This window comes from Centruroides vittatus, unplaced genomic scaffold (assembly GCF_030686945.1).
Source record: "Centruroides vittatus isolate TY-2023 unplaced genomic scaffold, ASM3068694v2 contig_990, whole genome shotgun sequence".
In the NCBI taxonomy this organism is placed as follows: Eukaryota; Metazoa; Arthropoda; class Arachnida; order Scorpiones; family Buthidae; genus Centruroides; species Centruroides vittatus.
Genome location: NW_027122659.1, coordinates 793,132 through 814,120, shown reverse-complemented (window position 1 = coordinate 814,120; position 20,989 = coordinate 793,132). Strand labels below are relative to the sequence as shown.

General features: G+C 29.9%; 1 protein-coding gene across 1 annotated transcript in view; it reads right to left on the bottom strand.

Annotated features, from left to right (window-relative positions):
* The window catches only part of LOC136986094 (ubiquitin-conjugating enzyme E2 H), a 55,635-nt gene extending 34,849 nt beyond the window's left edge, over positions 1–20,786 (bottom strand). The window contains exon 1 of the mRNA XM_067283560.1: positions 20,428–20,786. Coding sequence (XP_067139661.1) covers positions 20,428–20,480 — 53 coding nt within the window. The 5' untranslated portion in view covers positions 20,481–20,786. The remainder of the gene's footprint in view (positions 1–20,427) is intronic.
* Between the last annotated feature and the right edge of the window lie 203 nt (positions 20,787–20,989).

The window sequence follows — 20,989 nt, the reverse complement described above, 5'->3', positions numbered from 1 at the left end:
AAATTAACTCAGGTCTATACTCTTAACATTTTGGATGCACTTCACAAATTAACAGTTTCCTACAAAAACTTATTTGAAATTTGCTTGTTGAAATTGAAGTTTCCACTCCTATCATTTATTACATGTTTTGCTTGATCAGTTAATATTTATTAAAACAGTGAATTTTACTGTTTTTTAAAACTGGTTACATTACTCTACTTCTTTCCAAATTAATTTTATAAGAAAGGAGACCTTATAAAAGTCAAGTTAACCCTTATAAAAGGCTGAGAACTGGAAGGTATCTAGCAGTATAATGGGTATCATGAATGATTCCCAAAGGGCACTAGACAAACCTCCCCTTTTAGTTAGCTTTGTATCTCTGCATTGGGGATCTTTTGACACCAATTATACATTTTCCATGTTACAACCCACGCATGGCTTTTGTATCTAAAGATGTGAGAGAAACATTTGACATTCTCCATCATGACAGCCAGCTGCTTCTGGACCTAGTACCAAGCCTGCTGCTGCTGGCTTGGTGTTTTCAAAGCCTAATAGCAGGCTTGCTGTTGTTTACTCACATTATATGTTAAGATTTAAATCAATTTCCAAAACTTTAGGGCAGTTTCTGTAATGCTGAGAGACCATGTAATGACAAAAAGCATTCACCTAGCCCTGATATAGGAACCACAGATCTACAGGGGTCAAGTTAGGAGCTTGACTAAGTTAAGTGACACTATTTATCTGACAAGGATCTGTGTACTTAGCATTCTTGTTAGTAAACAGATACAAGTATTTACCATATCAAATCTGGACAAGACCTATTTGTTGTACACAACGATTGGTGTTAAATGATATTAAGAGGAAGATTTTAGTCTCTTCTGCCAATCTTCATGATTCTACTGGACTTTCTGATGAGGTCAAAACTATGGTAGAGTTTTCTACCACTTATCATTTTCCTCTCATGATTCATTTTGATGCAAATGCTCAACAATATTTGGGATGCAATGATAATCCCACTAGAGATCATCTGGACTTTTTGGTAGATAGAGACCTGGTAATCTTAAATCAAGGCGGCAAACCCACTTATGTTAGTTCCAGATGTATAGGAATTGTTGGGCTTCATTCATCCAAATACATTAAATTAGGACTATTTGGAGGAAATGTTTACATACGATAGTGTGATTTAAAAGTTTAATGAGAAAATGCATATGTATCAAACATTTAATTATTTAAAAATATCAAGAGCAAAACAATTTACAATACATTTATTTGTTTGTGGATTTTTTTAAAAGACTTATTAGACCAAGCAGTACCACAGTATGACAATTTAAAATACACACACAAAAATCTCAAATGGCTCAAATTATTCAATGTGTTTGATATGACTATCTTGAATATTACAAAACAAAATGACAAAAGATTGTTCAGAAACCCTTTTGTATCCCTCTCATAGTATTGTGGTTTTCAACAACTTAATTCTCAATCTAATATACATCCTATAAGACAACTATTGAATAAAAGCAGGAGAAACAAATCAAACTAGAAAATTGGGAGAAACTCCCAGAATTTGAAAATTTGATAAAAAAATTATGGTATTATCCTCTTAGTTTTCAGTTCTTTTAGTCTCTCTACATGCTTCAAAATCAAGTTTTCAAACTCTGAATTGGCAATCTTAACTAATTTTGAAGTATTGCATTCCAAGAAACAGCCTGAGAACTAGACTAAAAACAATATCTGAAAAATAGAACTAAAACATTGTAAATTGATTGGGATAGTTCCAACAGAAATCGACTATAGCAAGAAGATACAGTTCCAGCTTCAACAGTAGCCTACACAGAAGGATCTGTTGTGGGAAGTGACTTGTCAAATGTGAAACTTTGTCATAGAGCAAACATTTGTCGTCACATTTTAATTTCTTAAAAAAATTTTAAGAACAAAATTGTAAAAAACAGGACCAAGACATTTTAATGTTGATTTGATATAAATACAGGTATCCCTCATAACACAAGTAGTTGTGTTCCAAATAAGTGCTGTGTTATGCAAATCTATGCTATACAAAACAAAGGACTAATACAAAACATGGAGCTAGGTTCCAAAAGTTAACAAAAGATTCTCTTAGTAATGAAAAATAATAGTAACATGTTTATTAAAACATTCAATAATTTATTGCCATTAAATTTTCTATGGTAACTGTATTATATGTTGATCTAGTAATAGTCTCTTTAATTCGAAAAATTGGCAGTAGACTGCCTCACAGCTTAACAGGTTCAAACTCCTTTATTGCCTTTTTACAAATGCATTTCGGATCAGTATTATTTTCTCCGACCCCTCTTCAGTGCTTAAATTCTTCATACACTCCTTTTATACCTATACAGTACTTTCAATTCTTTTTGGACGTAATTTTTAAGGCAATGTGAACAGAACCGAAAGTACTGTATAGGTGTAAACAGGGCCGGATTTACATAAGGGCATTTGGGGCCTGTGCCCAGGGCCCCCACAAAACTAAAAAAAATTATGTTTAAACAATTTTTTTTCTATTACCGCGACAGCCTAGTGTGTTCTGATCATGAGGGCAACAGGCAGAGAAAACCAAACCCGGAAAAAAATCTATGAAACATCGGAAAATTTCGGGAAAAAATTTCACATAGGTATTTTTCAGTTAAATTAAAATAATTAGTTTTACACAATAAAATATATGTATGTTTACAATAACCTTATTTTTAAATGAAATTTACAACTTCCTAGTTCAAATCTAATTGAAAGTACAGTATTTTGCGTAAATTTTCTAAATCATCAAATTTGCCTACTCTTAAAGGGGGGACCCCACCGAATGTGTGCCCAGGGCCCCTGGATTGGTAAATCCGGCCCTGGGTGTAAAAGGAGTGTATGAAGAATTTAAGCACTGAAGAGGGGTCGGAGAAAATAATACTGATCCGAAATGCATTTGTAAAAAGGCAATAAAGGAGTTTGAACCTGTTAAGCTGTGAGGCAGTCTATTGCCAATTTTTCGAATTAAAAAGACTATTACTAGATAAATTTATTTCCAATTGATAACTAACAATCGCAATTAAAAGTACTGTATCATGCATTAATATTAATTCAATGAGGGGGTTTTCTTTTTACAAAGTATTGTCATCTTCTGAACTTTTTTTGCTGATCTTTATCAAAAATATCAGCAAAATCTTCATTTTTTTGTTTTTATTCTAATTTTTTTTATGGATGACAAAATGAAAATATATTAATTGAAAATTTGTTCTAGAGATTCAGTTGTATATTGAGCAAATTTTTTTCCGGAATGTGTGTTCTAATACAGAATTGTTCAAGTTGAGAACTGTTTCAATAGGAGATATCGCTGTATTTCACATTCATCATTTTTATGAATAAAGTAATCATTTGTAGGTATTTAATACCTACCTACAAATGTAAATGTAATACCTACGATTAAAAAAGTTTAACACTTAACTAAAACTTTAAATTTTACTAAATACAAAGATTAATCTATAAAAACAAAACATGGTGACAATTTTAAGGGCTAAAGTCTGAAAGCGATGATGAGAACACCTGATTTATAGAAAAGCTAGGACAAGGAAGAAAAGAATCGTACTATCAGTTTTCATTAAAGCAAACCTGATAAAAAGGCACAAAAATTAAAAATTTCAATATTCTAAAATCAATGGGCAAACTTGAGAACATGTGTGTTTACTTAAATAATAATAAAAAAATATTGAATAAAACTGAGTTTACACTTAAAAACAAATTTTGTACAAAGGATTTCCAAAACTGTTAGAGCAAAGTCGAAAACCATGTTGTATGGGGTATTTCCCCAATTTTCAAACCATGTTGTAGAAGTACCATGTTGTATGAGAGAGACCTGTACTTTAAATGCATAGCTATTCAATTTTCAGAAATTTCTAATTTTCTTGTCTATAAAAATAATGATTCTTCTCCCTTTCTTCAGATAATTTATTATTATGGAAGCAAATTAAGAATAAAAGAATATTCTTATTTTTATGGAAACCAAGATTTATTACTGGATTAAATGTTTTTCAGAACCACTATTTTATCATCAGATTCAAATAAAATATAAAAATACTGAATGAAATCCAAATAGGAAAATTTTATATAAATTCAAGTATAAATTATATAAAGCCACGTATGTAATCCCAAATGAGTTATATAAACTTTTTCAATATTTACAACATATGAATAATTTGCATAAGTGAATAATCAAGACAATCTCTTCAGACTCATCTCGTAAACCAAACTTTTTTTAAAAACTGATATTAGTAACACTAATCTTGAAATAGTTTTTAAAGTTTCAAATCATTACACTGAACTAGTCTCAAGCTTCTGAAAGTATGCCTATTTTTCTAAACTAATTCTCGGAAATAATCTTGCTAAACACCCCAAAAGCCAGATCCAGTAAAATAAGATAAAAACAAAATTTAATGTATTTGATAATACCATAATTTTAAAAGTTCATTTAAACGTTTTTTTCATTTATTAAAAAAAATTAAATAGACAACTGTAGTTTACATAAGTTGCTTAAAAAAAAAAAAAAAAAAAAACTTTAAATAAAACCACTTAAATTTTATTTAAATTTGTTACACAAATTATTTTATTAAATTATTTACCTAAAACTTAGGTAGTAATTATGATTATAATTATAATTCAAATTACCTAATGATAATTTTGAACTATAACAGAATACATTATACTCATTAAGCAATGTTAAATCTTATTCTTGGAAGAATCGATTCTAACTGGATTACAAATCACTAATGTTAAGAGTTCTCTCTGAAATATACGAAATCATAGTTTATCTACAAATTTTAGATTAAATATAATTGTATGATCATAGAAGAAAATTATATACAGGCAGTCCTTGATTTTTGGGCATTCAACATAGTGTCATATATGAAATGTCCAATGTTCCTATCATAAAATTTCTTGTAGGCCAAATCTGCATTATGGTACAGTATATTTTCAGCTGTCTAATGAAAATTTACACTATCATACTTCAGCACTTACTTTTAATTTCAGTAACAGCAAAATATTTTGTTTTCCATTTAATCTAGGATTTTAGCACTGTACATATAACTTTATGCATTGTAACAGTCACTAAAAATTAAAACTTTCCTACCTATATACAAAATTTTATAATTTTTCAGTTTTTTTTTGAAAAATTAAAGCCTTTTATAACATTCAATTCTATTGCAACTAGTGAAACAACTGCCAAATTATTCAGTTTTGGTGTTCATTTGGTTTTAACTAGAAATCAGATTTACGAGTTGATGTTTATATCTATTGCAACTTTTGAACAATCTATCTGAATAAATAAGCTTCTGTAATAAGTTCTCTTCAAATCCAATTCTTTAGTTTTCATACTATTTAAAGAATGACTGAAGATGCTTATGTATAGTAAGAAAAGAATGTTTTAAATACACTTTTAACTTATGATATAGTCAAATATAAACTTAAATTTGCTTAAACTTTTCTTCTCTCTCCAAAACAGCATGATTGTTATGATTATAAAATATAAAAACTGTTTTACTATTTAAGAAAATTTTTAAATGCTTATTTGCAAAATATATGTTCAGTTAAAAAAACAGTAATCATTTTGAATCAGTTTATCTTCCTATAATAAACATCCCAAAGCCCGATGCATTATGGCGATCATTTAGTTTATCATCTTCCTATAAAACATAACTTAACAACTGTATGGTAAAATAATTTGTAAGCCAATTCAAGTATTATTTACAAAGTTCTTTTAAAAAAATCATTAGGAGGAGAAGTAAAAAAACAATGAAAAAAATTGGCCTACTTAAAATGTCAGTTTCAGAGTTGAATTAATTCATCGATTCTAAAAAAAATTCTTCCGTAATTTTTCAAAAAATTGATCTAAATCAGGTTCTGGACTTATATTTAAAAATATTAACTTATGAATGATGTAAACTAACTGTTGACAATAGATGCTTTATCAAAAGGATATGAAAAAACTAGAAAATTTTAAACATTTGCATGAGTAAAGTTTTAAATTTTCTAGACTTTTTATATCTGAATTATTGGGGATTTTTGATTCATTGTAGCCAAGAGATTTACTATTCATTTACACAAAATGATTTAAATATGACAATGTAACATGAAATTGCAAAACACTATGCTAGCATTTGATCTTTTGCATAACATATTACATGACAGCATAATTGTCTATACAAATACTGCAAATTGTGAGAATTTGTTTTTTATTTGAATGGTCTTCAAATTCATTATATTCAACACAAAAAAATAAGAAATATGAAATTTATCAAAACTTTAGCTAACTTATTAATGTTACGTTGAAGCATAAAACCTTATTTTTTGTGAAATTTAAAGTGTGAGGAAAAAAATATTTAAAATCACATGTTAAATCACATGTTAAATAAATCTGGTATCTTTCAAAACTTATATAAATAAAGATAAAATTTAATTATAAAACTAAAAAAAAAGCTTCCAATTTTTTTCCAGACTAGCTAATGAATATAATTGCTGTTTTATTTAATAAGATGTAATCAGGAATGACCATACTAAAAATTAAACTTACTGGATCTAATAATCCAGTATTTAATCAGATATTTAATCAGAATTTGAATCATAAATGATTAGATCAATGTAATTACAAATAGATGAATCATCTGCTTATATTTATTGCTCCTTTAAACATGTTCAGCAAACATTAGCCAGGAATATATCAGTCAAATATATGGAAAAATGTTTTCTGAACTACAGATCAAAATTTAACTATTTCAAAACTACTCTAAATAAAAAAAATATCATCATTTGAAGTCATTTGCTAGTGGTAAACAGTTTAAAATAAGATTATGCCATTTTTTACCAATTGGAAAGTCCTTTGTAATCATTACTTTGTATTTTCTTTAATCTTGAGAACAGAGTTAGATGAAACCCGAGACCAGATGGAAAGCTTGAGGGCTAGAAGCCATGATTAATTATATACAAACTTCCAATCTCAACCAGAATATCATGTGATTTTTAAAAATTAAAATATGATTAAAAATTACAGCCCAACATTGTGACAATGTCACAGTAATTGCTAATTTTAATTATTTCACATTTCAAATAAATTAAATTGATTTACTTAGTTTATAATGTTGTATTTGATAACAGATAGAATTGACCAAAAGAACTATTTTATAAATGACATTTCATTAATTGATAAACTTATGTCATTTGATCATTATAATCCTTTTATCAATTGATAAGTGATATCAATCTCATATCATCTGGTCATTTGAATCTGTCCAAGACACATCCAAATAATTTGAAAATGATATTTTTACTAGAGTATTCTTTCTGGATTAGTATTAATTTAAAAATCAGATGTAATCTTTGTACACAGCATACAGAATGTGGGTAGCTAATTTTGCTTATAGAAATCAAAATGTAATCAATGATCATATCACAAAGAAAAGCCATTCTTTATATAAAAATTTTTATATTGTTTATATAAAATCAAACGTTTTAGAAGTTTTATGACACTGACTAAAAAATTCATATATTTTTAACCTGTTCCAATTAATACCCTGTTATGGCAGTAGATAAAAAAAATACCAGTTAATTTTATAGATTGGAAACTTTTTAATAATTTACTTACACTTTCTACAAACTAATTCTTCATAACCATAAAATAAAGTTAAGAATATTGCACTATTAAATTTTCTAATATCAATTTATCCTGTAAAGTGTAATTACTGCTTGTTAATAAAACTGATAAATAGTAATTTGATAAAATATTACATTCTCTCATATCTTTCATACTTATTGTTTGTTCTTCATCTATTCTTTAAATAATTTTAATGAAAAAAGTATTATTAACTACTACTAGGCCTGAACATGCTGTAATTTCATTTCCCTTTAATGGCTTTTGTTTTAATCTACTAGTGTACTTAAGAAAAAATATAATTTCTTACAAGACTATACATTTACATGAGTCTTTATCCTTCCAGTCCCTTCACACGCTTTTTAGAGGCATAAAGGCTGGAAGGATAAAGACTCGTGTAAATGTATAGTCTTGTAAGAAATTATATTTTTTCTTAAATGTGAATTCGTCCCGGCAAATTTTTAATGTACTAGTGTACTTGTTTTAATCTATAAAGTGTACTATTGAATAATTTAAGATCTTTAAGATGATCTTAATTATTCAATAGTACACTTTAAGCATTGACATCTGTCAAACAGAATATAGTATGGGTGTAACAATAGGTTATATACAGGCACTCCTGAATAACTGGGTTCTGTTCCTATGACTAGATCATTGAATGAGGAGATTTTATCCAGAATAAATAAAGGATTAAAGAGCTAAAAAACTACAGATTGAAACTTTGTTTTAATTTATATCTCTTACATATTACAAAACAAAATACAAATCAACAAAAATTGTAAAAATGTACCAAAAACAGATTAAAAAAGACGTCCAGATTAATATTTTAGTTGTCAAATTCTTCAAATGCACAATAATATACAAATTTATACATGAAATATGTAGTCTTGGAGATTGTGAATGTTTCATATAGTGAATACTGGCCAACTATGGGAACTAAACTAAGATTAAATAAGAAAGGGGATTCATCGTGTGAAGGGCCAGTCTGAACAGTTGTTAAACAGGTAGGTCATTAAGTGAGAAATGGCTGTATTAGGCAATATATTCCTGAGAAGCCTCAATATGTTTATAAAACAATCTATTGTAAGAATTACTAAAGACTCAACTATACTTACGTAAAACACAAAAACCAGAATAATTTGGGATAATTTTAACTTAAGTTACAAAGAAAAAGCAAATAATGAAAAGATATAATGTTTGACTAGACTAAATTGATTAACAATAGTCATCACAAATTCAAATCATTTTTTTAAATTTAATACAGATTCTAAGAATATGTTAAATATAAGGCTGTGGTGATTTACATATGAATACATGCATATGCATGTAAACTAAGGGAGTGCAAATATATATGTAAGCAGCATCATTTTTCACATACACACACATTTGAAAAATGATACTGGTACTGCACAGATGGCCTGCTGGATCGTCTGTACTCTCATGACAGACCAGTGTGAGTCAGGAGATACTCTCAACACCTAAGTCATCAGACAAGTGTGAAAAACAACATATGTTGTAACATTGTTGAGAAAATGATAGGTCACTGTTGTTCCTATCAGAGTGTACTGTACCTGTGCATTTAAAAAAAATGGACATTGATATAAGTAAAATGATCACACAAATTAGTGATTGCTGGAATCATGGGACACTTCATGTAAACTTTATAAAGACAGAAGTAAGAAAAAGGCAGGCTGGTCACAATCAAAAGATGTACCTAATATTGCATACATCTTTGTTCTTCTTAAATACTTCTGGTATATAATGAAAAAAATACAGCACATCTCAATCTTTGAGATCCATGTCTGAAGTAAAATTGACTACTAACATACTCCATGGAATACAGCACTAGTCTGACAACAGACTTCACAAACTTGAATTTTCACGTCTGAATAAAAAAAACAGTATCTGTTTTGACACTTACCTAACATTAGCCTAAAAATCCAGAATAACTATTTTTTCCTGCATACACACACATGAAAAAAATTGAACAATCAGATTTTTTGTTGCACAAGTTGATTATTCAGTTCTAAATTTAATTTTTTTAAAACAAATCACCAACAAACCCATTTTAACCATTAATTGAACTTTAACATAGTTTCTGAATGTTTTCGGCTTTCACCAAGGCCTGCCTCAGGTGTTTAACTAAAAACTGATTTCTAAAAAATTGGAACATTAGAACGATGATGCTCAACTTTAAACTTTGAATGCATCAAATTCATGCGGTTGATTAACTTCGTTCGAATTTTGCATATAGGTACTTCCACGTATGCACCACCATCTTGCAGTCTTTAAAGTTAACAGTTTCCTTCCAAGTTGGCTTTATAAATTTCCCAAGATTCCAGGTTATGAATGTGGTCTGTTTGAAAGGCTTGCTTAATTAGTCTGGTGTTCTGGAGGTCAACATGTACTTCTGGGTCGGATGCTTACATTGACAGTGCAGTAGTATGCATGTCATTCGCGTACCCTTTTACGTATTGAATGAATGGTTGAGCCAATATATATAAGTCTCTTTGGAATCTATCATCTCTAAGAGGAATAGAGTACACCCCTGGTGCTCTGCTTTGATCTATTTATCTTTTGCATAGCAGCTTGTGAATTGTACTGGATCTCCTGTATGCAATTTCTGTACTGGTCTTGTCTGCAATATCTTTGTATATGAAGTTCAAATGTTGATTGAACTGAACAATGCTGCACCTGGAGCCTGTAATGCATTGTTGGCCTTTGTTAGAAGTATACTGGGTGTTGGTTATGTTGTTTGCAGAGAGTTGGTTGGCGTAGGCACGGACTAAACTACGCACCATGCTGTTTCTGTAACAGTGTTCAACTGCTACATCTTCTATACACTGTAGCTCCAGTAGAGTGTCATACCTATTGGTGTGATGAGTGAAAACCCATTGATTAGGGCACGGAATGCAGCAATTTTATACAAAAAGGGGTCCGATGAGTTTGTAGAGATGAATAGCGGGTGTGTGGCCCAATTTGTAATAAATGCTCATTTCCACCCTGCCCTTATTGAGATTCATGTTGACATCTAAGAAATGAGTGTTACAGTTACTAATTTGATTAAGCTTAAGAGTGAGACTATAAGAGTTGTTGTTCATGCATGTTAAAAACTCATTTGGCTTAGTCTTTCATACAATAAATAGGTCATCCACATATCTTTTGTAAATGATGCTTGCTAAGAACTTAGGTAAGACCTATTGTACGATGCGAAGGGGGCAAAATGTTGTCCCAGCAAATTAACTGTATGACGTGCAAAACATCCTTGAAAGGTTTTGCTTAATCAAAATCCAATTTAATTTTTTCCGGTACCTTTTCTCCACGTTGGGTTCAAGAATTTCATGAAAATAGTTAACCCTTCTATTCCCCTCATCAAGTGCGGCCAGGTTCTGTTTGAAAATTTGATTCTCTACTTTATTAATTTATCCAGGTTAGAATAGATATCCTTCCTTGATCTAATGGCCTTTCTTAAACATAAAACCCCAAGCTTTGTTAAAACTGATTTGCAACCCTTGGGGAGAGGTATCCGATGAATCAACATAGGAACAACATTGTTCTTACAGCATTCCAACAAGAATTTAAACTCAGCTCTAGCCCTGGTTAGGGCTAGCACTAGCTTTTTGTAAACTTTAGCAGACATAGCTTGCATGACTAATAACAGTCTTCTATTCCTCTTAGGGATGATAGATTCCAAAGGGACTTAGTAAATATCATCTCAACCATTCGTTCAATATGTAAAAGTATACATGAACATCAATATAACCTTGCGAACAACATACATACCACTGCCCTGTCAATGTACGCCTCCGACCCAGAAGTACATGCTGACCTCCAGAACACCAGACTAACTAAGCAAGCCTTTCAAACAGACTACATTTGTAACCTGGAATCTTGGAAAATTTATAAAGCCAACTTGAAAAGAAACTTAACTTTAAAGACTGCGAGACGATGGCGTATGCATGGAAGTACCTATATGAGAAATTTGAACGAAGTCAATCAACCACACGAATTTGATGCATTCAAAGTTTAAAGTTGAGCATCATCGTTCTAACCATCCAATTTTTAGAAGACAGTTAAACACCTGAGGCAGACCTTGCTGAAGGCTGAAAACATTCGGAAACTACGTTAAAGTTCAATTACTGGTTAAAAAGGTTTTGTTGGTGATCGTTTATTTACTCACCCCAGTAAGTTTAAAAAATTTAATAACAGTCTTCTCAAACTGACTTTTAAGGTCCAAAAGAAACATTTCTAAAATTTAACACATTCTGTACATTTGAAATTTGAAAACAAAATGAAGAGGAAGGGAAACAATTAACTGATGCCACTGCAAGGTGGGAGTCTCTAAACTAGGTCAAAAGTTCAAAAATCTATCATGTTCATAAAATATTAAAAAAAAGGAAATATTAGATAGAGGATTTCTATACCCAAATATACAAAATAAACAACATTACTTTGGTAACAGATGAAAAAGCTCTAGCCCAAAAACCTGGATGTCAAAAATCACATAACTACTTTACAATGGATAGTTCTGAATGTGCAAGTAGTAATAGTTTATATAATTAAAAAGGAAAAGACATCATACCAGAAGTGAAATTCAAACAATTTGGTGTGAATAGCCATAAGCCTTCATGGGGAGGTCTTGGACCTCCATAAATCCACCTAAACTTTGCATTAACACAAAAGTATAAATATACATAAAAATTTAGTCTTCATTCTTTAAGCACTATCCAAATGGAGATTGTGTACCATACTTTGCCAACAATGTCCCACTAAGCTCAATACAACTGCTGCATTTAACTAAGATGGGAGATAGTGCATGCTTTGTGTAAATGTGCATAATGTACCCCCAACTGAGACTAATCAGTTTTGGAATCAATTAAGGCAGTAACTGTATGATGGAGGATGAAAGACCAATTTAACTAAACGAAATTCACACAAAAATTCAGAACAAGCTCTATTAATTTATAACTGAGGACTTCCAGAATATTTTGAAACATGTGAAAATAATAATTTAAAAGGCAGCATACCATGGAAATAAATTCAATTTTGTTAAACTGACAGACTGAAAAAATGTATCTTATTTATTTTTACATGCATTGTTCATTTTGTAATCCCACAACTTCCAAATATTTTTGTTGTTCAAATAAGTGATATGCTGAAACATTTTAACAATTACTTAGTCAGAAAAATCCATCTTAAGAATTTAGAGATTTGTCTCATTTGTTGATGAGGTAATAAATACCACTCTGAAAAAAAGGATTGCAGTTGTTGGTCAAACCAATTCATGATTACCTGCATTGCCTCTTCTGATGCAGCCTTTCTTCCTTATCAAAAAAAAATGAAAGTCAAAGAGATCTTTGTTATAAAGGGATAGAAAAATCCCCCACTAAAACTGCCACAAAATTTCAATGATGACTGATGTATGTGGCCAGGCATTATTGTGCAATAATCAAACTCCTTGTTAGGAGATCCAGTCATTTGGCTTGATAACAAATTGTAACTTCCTCACCATTAAACTGTATCTTATTGAATTCAGTGACCTTTTGCCAACCAATCCATCAACAAAGAAATCGTCATTTTACCAACACTGATGATCAGCGGTACTTGCAGACTATGAAAAAGGGACGGCACAAGCTATAAAGAAGGGTGTCTTACATTATGCAAGGAGCTTCAGATTCAACATTGGATCAATGCTCCCAAAAGATGCTACCGATTTCACTTAGGGCTAACTTGGCCTTGAAAACAAGGAATGGGGTTTTGGTCAACATACAACAAAGTTGCTTGAGTCAATGGACAAATATCATTCATTAGTTTCTTTTATATTTGCAGAACAGGCTAGAAGTTGCAAATTTTCTGTTGTTTGGGCTCCCCTTCAGGATTAGTAAAAGGGAAACCAAGATAAAAAGGGGACACTGACCCCAATGCGTGAGTGCCTCTGCTGGTGATAGTCTTAAAATTTCTGCTGCTGAGACAACACAGAATGCTTCCACTGTTAGCTGATACAGACTTACGCAAAATGGTAGCGCACAGACTGATAACTGATATACACTCATGTTTTATCGCCAGTGACAATACACTTTAGGAATTAGTCTCCCCTTCATAATATTGACAGATTCTGTAGAAACAACCAAATGGCTGAAAGGATTGTACCAACAAGAGTATAGTACTTGTGCATCCATACAACACAAATCTTTACAGCAGACATTTCTAGATAATATGTGGCAGATTACGATATGTACAGACAGTGCATGTGCAAAGTAACCACAATTACAAGAGTCCCCAATTTGGTAAACTATGCCAATGATGGCAAATCTGACTCATACAATGATTAAAAAGTATCTGCAGTGAATGTTTAAGAATTAAATTAGAATGTCATTAAAATGTCAAAGACTACTGATTATGATTCCCAGAGAAAAATTATATCAAACAAACAGCAGCAGATTTCCCATTAAACAAAATATTTGATTCTATCACCACATTTTCTTTTTACTTAAAAAAAATATATTATTTTTCTGATATAGATTTAAATGTTAAAACTTCTGTAAGCATTTTTTGTTTTTTGTTATTTTTTTAAAAAATTGTTGAAATATTTACAATTTGAAGCTACTAAACTTTAAAACTCAATTTTGACTCATCTTCAGAAAAAGCTAAAGCCATCTTCACCTCACTGCTGTAGATCCTAGTTATGTCCTTTATGACTTAATTTTTGCTAAAATAAAAAAGTTCAATAAAAGTATATGCATTTACTTTATCTGTCTAATCTACCATTCCCTTACTTGTATTTTTCACCCTCCAGTCCTCTACTGCCTTTCCAACTGTCAATGTTAGTTACGTCATGTTGCCACAAGGTGTGACAAAGCATTTTGTATATTTTCTGTTTAGAAAGACCCAAAGGTCACCTGCATCAATTGTGAGGAAAGTCTTTACAATCCATTAGGGTAATCCCTATTAAAAATTCTTTAAAGTATCTTCTAAAATAAAACTCCAGAAAGTCCTTACTCGTATACAGACTAATTCGATCTTCATCAGTAAAATGGTTTTTAGTCTGCATAAGAGTAAGGATTTACTAGAGTTTTCTTTTGGAAGATACTTTCAACAACAATTGTTAATACTATCAGTCTGAAGGAATTGTTGGAAGAGATTATCCTACTCACAAGTCTAGTGTTCCACATGAATCATTGGGAGTCTCATTCCCTCCAATTTTTCCAAGCACTTCAGTAATAACATTGCTTAAAAACAATGTGCATAAAGACTGGTTACACAATATTACTACCAATACTGAAAACTGTATATGCTTAGATTCTCTCATTTGAATAAAACTTATTGGTTTCCTTCGTTCAACAAGTCAAAAACATTACAGAAAATCTAAGATTTGTTTGTTGTCACATTGTCAAATTAATCAATGACAACCAGAATCGCATGTTAGATCACACTCTTACTACTCTCAAGAGAAACAAGTGCTCTTATACATGTTCCAAGTCACAATGACTCAAATTATTCTTGCATAGTGCATAAACATCTAAAGTGATGACAAATCTTAATTTTGGGTGGAAAAAAGTCTAATAGTCATTAGATAAACCAGCCTTGAAGATGGTTCATAGTGGGTTCCCAATAGGTTCATACTCAGCCCACCAGGATGACAGACTAATTCGATACCAATTGTTGGTTGTTTGACTAGTTGGTCAGTTTCTTACACAGGATTTCAAAAATCCTCAATCCATTACTGTAGATGATGGTTGAATTGTTCTCATGACAATGTTTAACTCATCAATTTTCAAATTTGATCCTTTGGTTTCCTTAAATTTCAGTATTAACAATAGCATTAGTGCTGAATCTGATTTGCCCACACTGTGTATCTGAGTCTAGATGTGTTCATTAGGATTACATGTTCCTCTCAAAATTTTCACTACTAACAATATATGGAAAGCTGGAAAACAATCACCATAAATAGCCTGATTGTAACAATAAATTTCAGTAACTGTTAGCCAATGGAAGGGATGAAAGGAAGCATTTGACAATGGAAAGGATAACTGCTTATTGAGCCAATTTGAATGTGTGATTTATAAAATTTAGCACATTTGTGAAGTTGTTAATGTTCCAAATATCTGTACCACTACTGACTAATATAACTAAACCAAATCACTTCTAGTATGCTCTCAAACATTCTATCTACAGGTGATGCTGCTGTTTAAATGTTGTCTATATACACAACACAAGCCATATTGTTTTCACTTTAACAACCCATAAAAGTTAATTGTTAGAAATGAATTGTCAAATAATTATCTTAAACAGATCAAATGTCTTATGTTCTAGTTAAGTTCTTAAAGTAGAATTACTGGAATTCATGTTTAATATTGAAAAATTTATAAACATGTCCAAAAAAAATTTAAACAGCATTTCAGATATTTCAAAACATCCACAGGAAAACCTTGGAGACTACCCAATAATAATTCAAATGCATTATTGAAAAATGTTCAACATTTCATGATTGTGCTAAAAAAGCATATATTAAATTTCAATATGAAAAGCACAGACACTAATGTTTTACAAAGATAAAATTATTATAACTTTTAAAAGGTTTATTTCATATTTAAGTGAAAAATTTAAAATTTACTATAACAAATAATAAATCATAAGAAATTAGCTTGAGTAATTACTAATCAAATAATTATTATTTGATTCATAATAATAAAATTTAAAAAAAATAATAAAGTAATTAAAAAATGAATGTTACTCTTTAATTAACCCCTTCAGTTATGAATTCAAACTATCTTAAGCTTTTACATAAAATTAAGAAATGTTCAGTAGCATCAGTAAACCTTTTTTACTAATTACAAGTTAAAAAAATAATCAAATTTTTCAATGACCCTGATCATCATCATATGGCAACAGTTATATCTCGTTAATGCATTTTATTTGGTAAGAAGTCAGGAAATTGGATTACACAATACTAAAGTTATTTCCAAGAACTTAGGTTCTTGTAGAAACTTACTTTACTGTTTAAGCAATCATTAAGCATAAATCAAATGAATTTAGTAAACAATTTACTTAAACTGTAGAAGAAATCACATTAAAAACTACCAAATAGAAGATTAAATGGGTTCTCTTGTACAATTTTTTTTAGTTCCTTCAGAACCAGTTTTTCTCCTGCCATAGTTTTCCCCCCCACTCCTTCATGACTTATTTGCCTGCTTTCATTGATGATAAACCTTTACAATATGCTCAATCTGTTAACGATCTTGGGATTATTTTTGATGACAATTTATCAATTAATCATCATATTGATAAGATCAATCAATCTACTGCAGTGTTTTGTGAAAATTTTTCCACACTATTTCATCTAATCCAGCATTTCTCAACCTGGGGGTCGTGACCCCCAAGGGGGTGCGGTGATATTAAAGGGTGGTCACGAGACAATGAAATCATTTATTATAAACTTATAAACGTTTTACTTACAATAAGTACACATGTAAAGAAAAATTAATGTGATGGTTGCATTTGTTTTTCATTTAAAATTTTCTCCATACGTAGATCAAATTACAAAGAGCACATACACATCAAGTTGGCACTTGTAAATTGCTCCTGTATGTACACATCATACATGCATGTTCATACCCGTCGCTATAAATGCAGTAACATAAAATAATAGGAATAGTTGTATTACATTTTTTTATACTGTCGGTATTTTCTTAATGTATAAAATTAGTGCAATGTGATTATATAATATTTTAAAAAAATTTACATTTATAATTACAGTCAAAATTAGATTAGTAATAGTAAGGCTTACTGTTATTATTCCTTTGGGTGGGGTGGGTGGGGGTTGCGAAATATTAATTTTATTTATATTTACTATTTGGGGGTCGCGGAGCTAAAAAGGTTGAGAATTGCTGATATAATCTATATCTTTGCAAATTTTCAATTGCTTTATAGATTACTGCTTACAAATCTGGTCCAGAGTGTTCCATAAATTAAAATTTCTCAGGAGTTGACAACATATCTTACATAAGTGAATTTTGTCATTTATCATTCACCAGCCAAATGTTGCCATGGCTATTTTCAATTTCCTTACATTAAGTAAAAGAATTAGATGCTTTCAATAATTTACCTTTTAAATCTATATACTCTTATGGCTAGATATAAATTATTGTTTAAAATAAGTGTCCTTTTAGAATTACATTTACTACTAAGGGTTATAATTTAAGTGATAATGAGACATTAATACACGAGTATTGGTCTCTCATTATCACTTAAGCATAACCCATAGATAATTTCTTTTTGCCACAGTAAAATAGAGATGGAACATGTGTTTCACAATGATTACATGGAATATAAGAAACTTTGTAAAAATATGCTATACCAAACTTAATGTTTAAACAATTACCTTTGTTTCTTACATAATTTTATAATTTTTTTTTTTGGGGACAATTTTGTTGATCTATAGGAGAAAATCTTATCCATGGACAATTTATTTCGTAATTTAAAATAAATAGTGCAGTGATCATCTAAGTTTCTTTTTAGTATAAGTCATTTTATCTAGTCTCTCTCAATTTCTTAATAAAGATTAAATTATTTCAGCTCTCCATCCTTTCAATCATCTCATTAAATTCATGTTTTCAAGACTCATTTTAAATAGCTTTCTTAGCCTAAGAAAATTAGCCTTACAGTCAGTTTAGTCTATCATTAATTTTTTACACCTAATTATGACTGCAAGATATTTAAATAATTTAATTGTATATACATATTCTGTTCAGAATATAGACATATATCATAATAAATGAGAAATATAGCTGCTTCATCAGCAGATGACAGAATTCCAGAAAATTAACATTCTGCATCATTTGACTTTGAATCAATCAGTTCAAAATTTTTTGAAATAATCTGTATATTTCACTGTAATCAATTAATTATTTATTAATTTAATCTAAACTCTAACATCAGAACAAAATATCAAATTTTTACATTCATTTAATACAGATACAATGAATAAAAACTGAATTTACTTAAAACAAAAGGAGGTAAATATTAATCTAGTACAATTATAAAATAAAATCACTCTCGATAAATTCCATTGCTTTATAAGTTTAATTTATATCAGTTTGAAATAGACTTAACTATAAAGATAATTTGCCGACAATAAATAAGACAGTTAAATAGGAATTCTTACTTTCTAAGTTTTGAAACATGGTTTGAAAACAAATTACACAGATTTGATTATTACTACTTTTTGTATTTCTGTATTTATCAATATAGCTAGCAAAAGACTATTTTAACAGTATAAAAGAAAATTTTGGTATCACAATATCCCATAATAGTAGTATTTACTTTAGATTAAAAAGCATATAATGCTAAAATTCTATTAAACTAAATTCTCACATATTTTAGGATTCAGTTTATACTTTTGCATAAGTTTTGCAGTCATTTTACTCAAACTGCATATATGATCATAACACTAAATAATTGCAACCTTAATCACAAAAATAAAACATTAATTAGGTATATCTTATGCATAAACTATATTAAAACTTTATATATATGATAAAGTATTAGATATTCATTTTTAATATTTTCATTACAATTAATTTGGACATGCAAAAAATCAGTACTTAACTAGATATAAAACAACAAAAATCAAGTGATATATAAAAATTTGTTCTATTAAATATTAAAATTTGTCAAAAATAAACAATTACTCAAAAATCTAATTGAAAAAAAACCACTTTTAAATCATTGGACTATAACATACATTGTTAAAACTAATATTTGAAAATCTATTATGAAAGAATGAACATTAGCATTGTTTTTTTTTAAACAAACTATTATATAGCAATTCTAAAATATTTTTCTAAATCAATAAAATTTCAAGACAACAGAATTAATATACACATCTTAAGATTTATATGCAATGTTTACTGCACATAATTTACACACCTAATTGCAGATATTAAAATCTCAAAAATAACTATATAGAAAAATTCTAAGAAGCATTTACAATAATAACTATTACTGTTACTAAATTTACACAAAAGAAAATTCACAGGTTAAGTAAAAAAACAAGTTTAAAACTAATCTATAAATTATGACAGATAAGGGAGAAGTCAATAATTCCAGAACAAACAATATAAAAAGAAATTTGAAGATTTTAAATTTAATGACTAATTTTTAATCAAATTACTTATAAAACTAGTTTAACATTAATATAAGAGTATTTTATATAGGTGTTAAATTAGGAATAGAAAGAATAAACTGTAAATTATGCAATGAGCAAATTTTGTGTGCATCAGTAGTGGTGTTATTAGAAGTTGGCCATTTAAAGGCATTAATGTTAAAAAGAAACGCATTGGAGAAATAGTTCGGTAGGATTTTTAAACGGCAAACGATATCAACAAAAACACGAATGAATGCTATTTTAAACGTTGCAAGCCGAATTTCCTCCAAAAGCGTAAATGAGTCACAAGTATGAAAAATGCTCGGAACTAAAACACAGTGGGATTTCGGTTTATGTATATAAAGTGACATTGGGGGTTTGGTCCCGGGAACCCCTAGCATATCCCCCTCGCACCATTCAATGTCACAAATAGTCGTGACGCACAACAGCATTGTCTCCTTAAGGACATCTGCTGCTGCATAGCAACACGGAAAATGCTTCCATAATCATCATCCTACAATCATTTTTCGAATTCATATGGGTAAGTCGACATCTTGACTTATAAAAAAACTCCAATCTTTGTTTTGTGTCGAGATAAAATACGGCTATTAGTTAAGTAGAAACGATAAGTAAATTAAAAGGATACAGCTTAATAACGTCAGTATCCATTCTCCTTTTACCAGCACTGGGAGAAGACATGGTTTCTTTCTATCTTTGAACTGTATTTTGCTCGAAAGTATCTTCGATGGCACTCGGGAACAGGACAAGGCCAACACAAAACAACAGCTGGTCAAGTCTCGCTGGCAGATCACCCGAGGATGACGTCAACGCGTATCCAATAATCCTTATTTACTTCGCCACACCGTTTTTCCCTCTTATTATTTCTAAGAGAATACAAAACTTTACGAAATAACTCTTCGCCTCTTACGTTTGTGCTTTTATAATGTATACAAATGCGCTGGGTTGAGAGTAAACGCGTCATCTGTAACCTCCATTTTGACAGTTCACTACATTGTGATGTCACTGTGACGTCACAGAAATAATGTTTCCAAAAATAGTTGTTTTTACATTTAGTGCAATTTGAATTATCTCTTATTTAATTTTTATAATTTTGTTAACGAGATAGAATCGATAGTATAAAGCACAAGCCTAATAACCATCTTATTAAATTAACTACATTTAATTCAATGACGTCACACGACAAATTT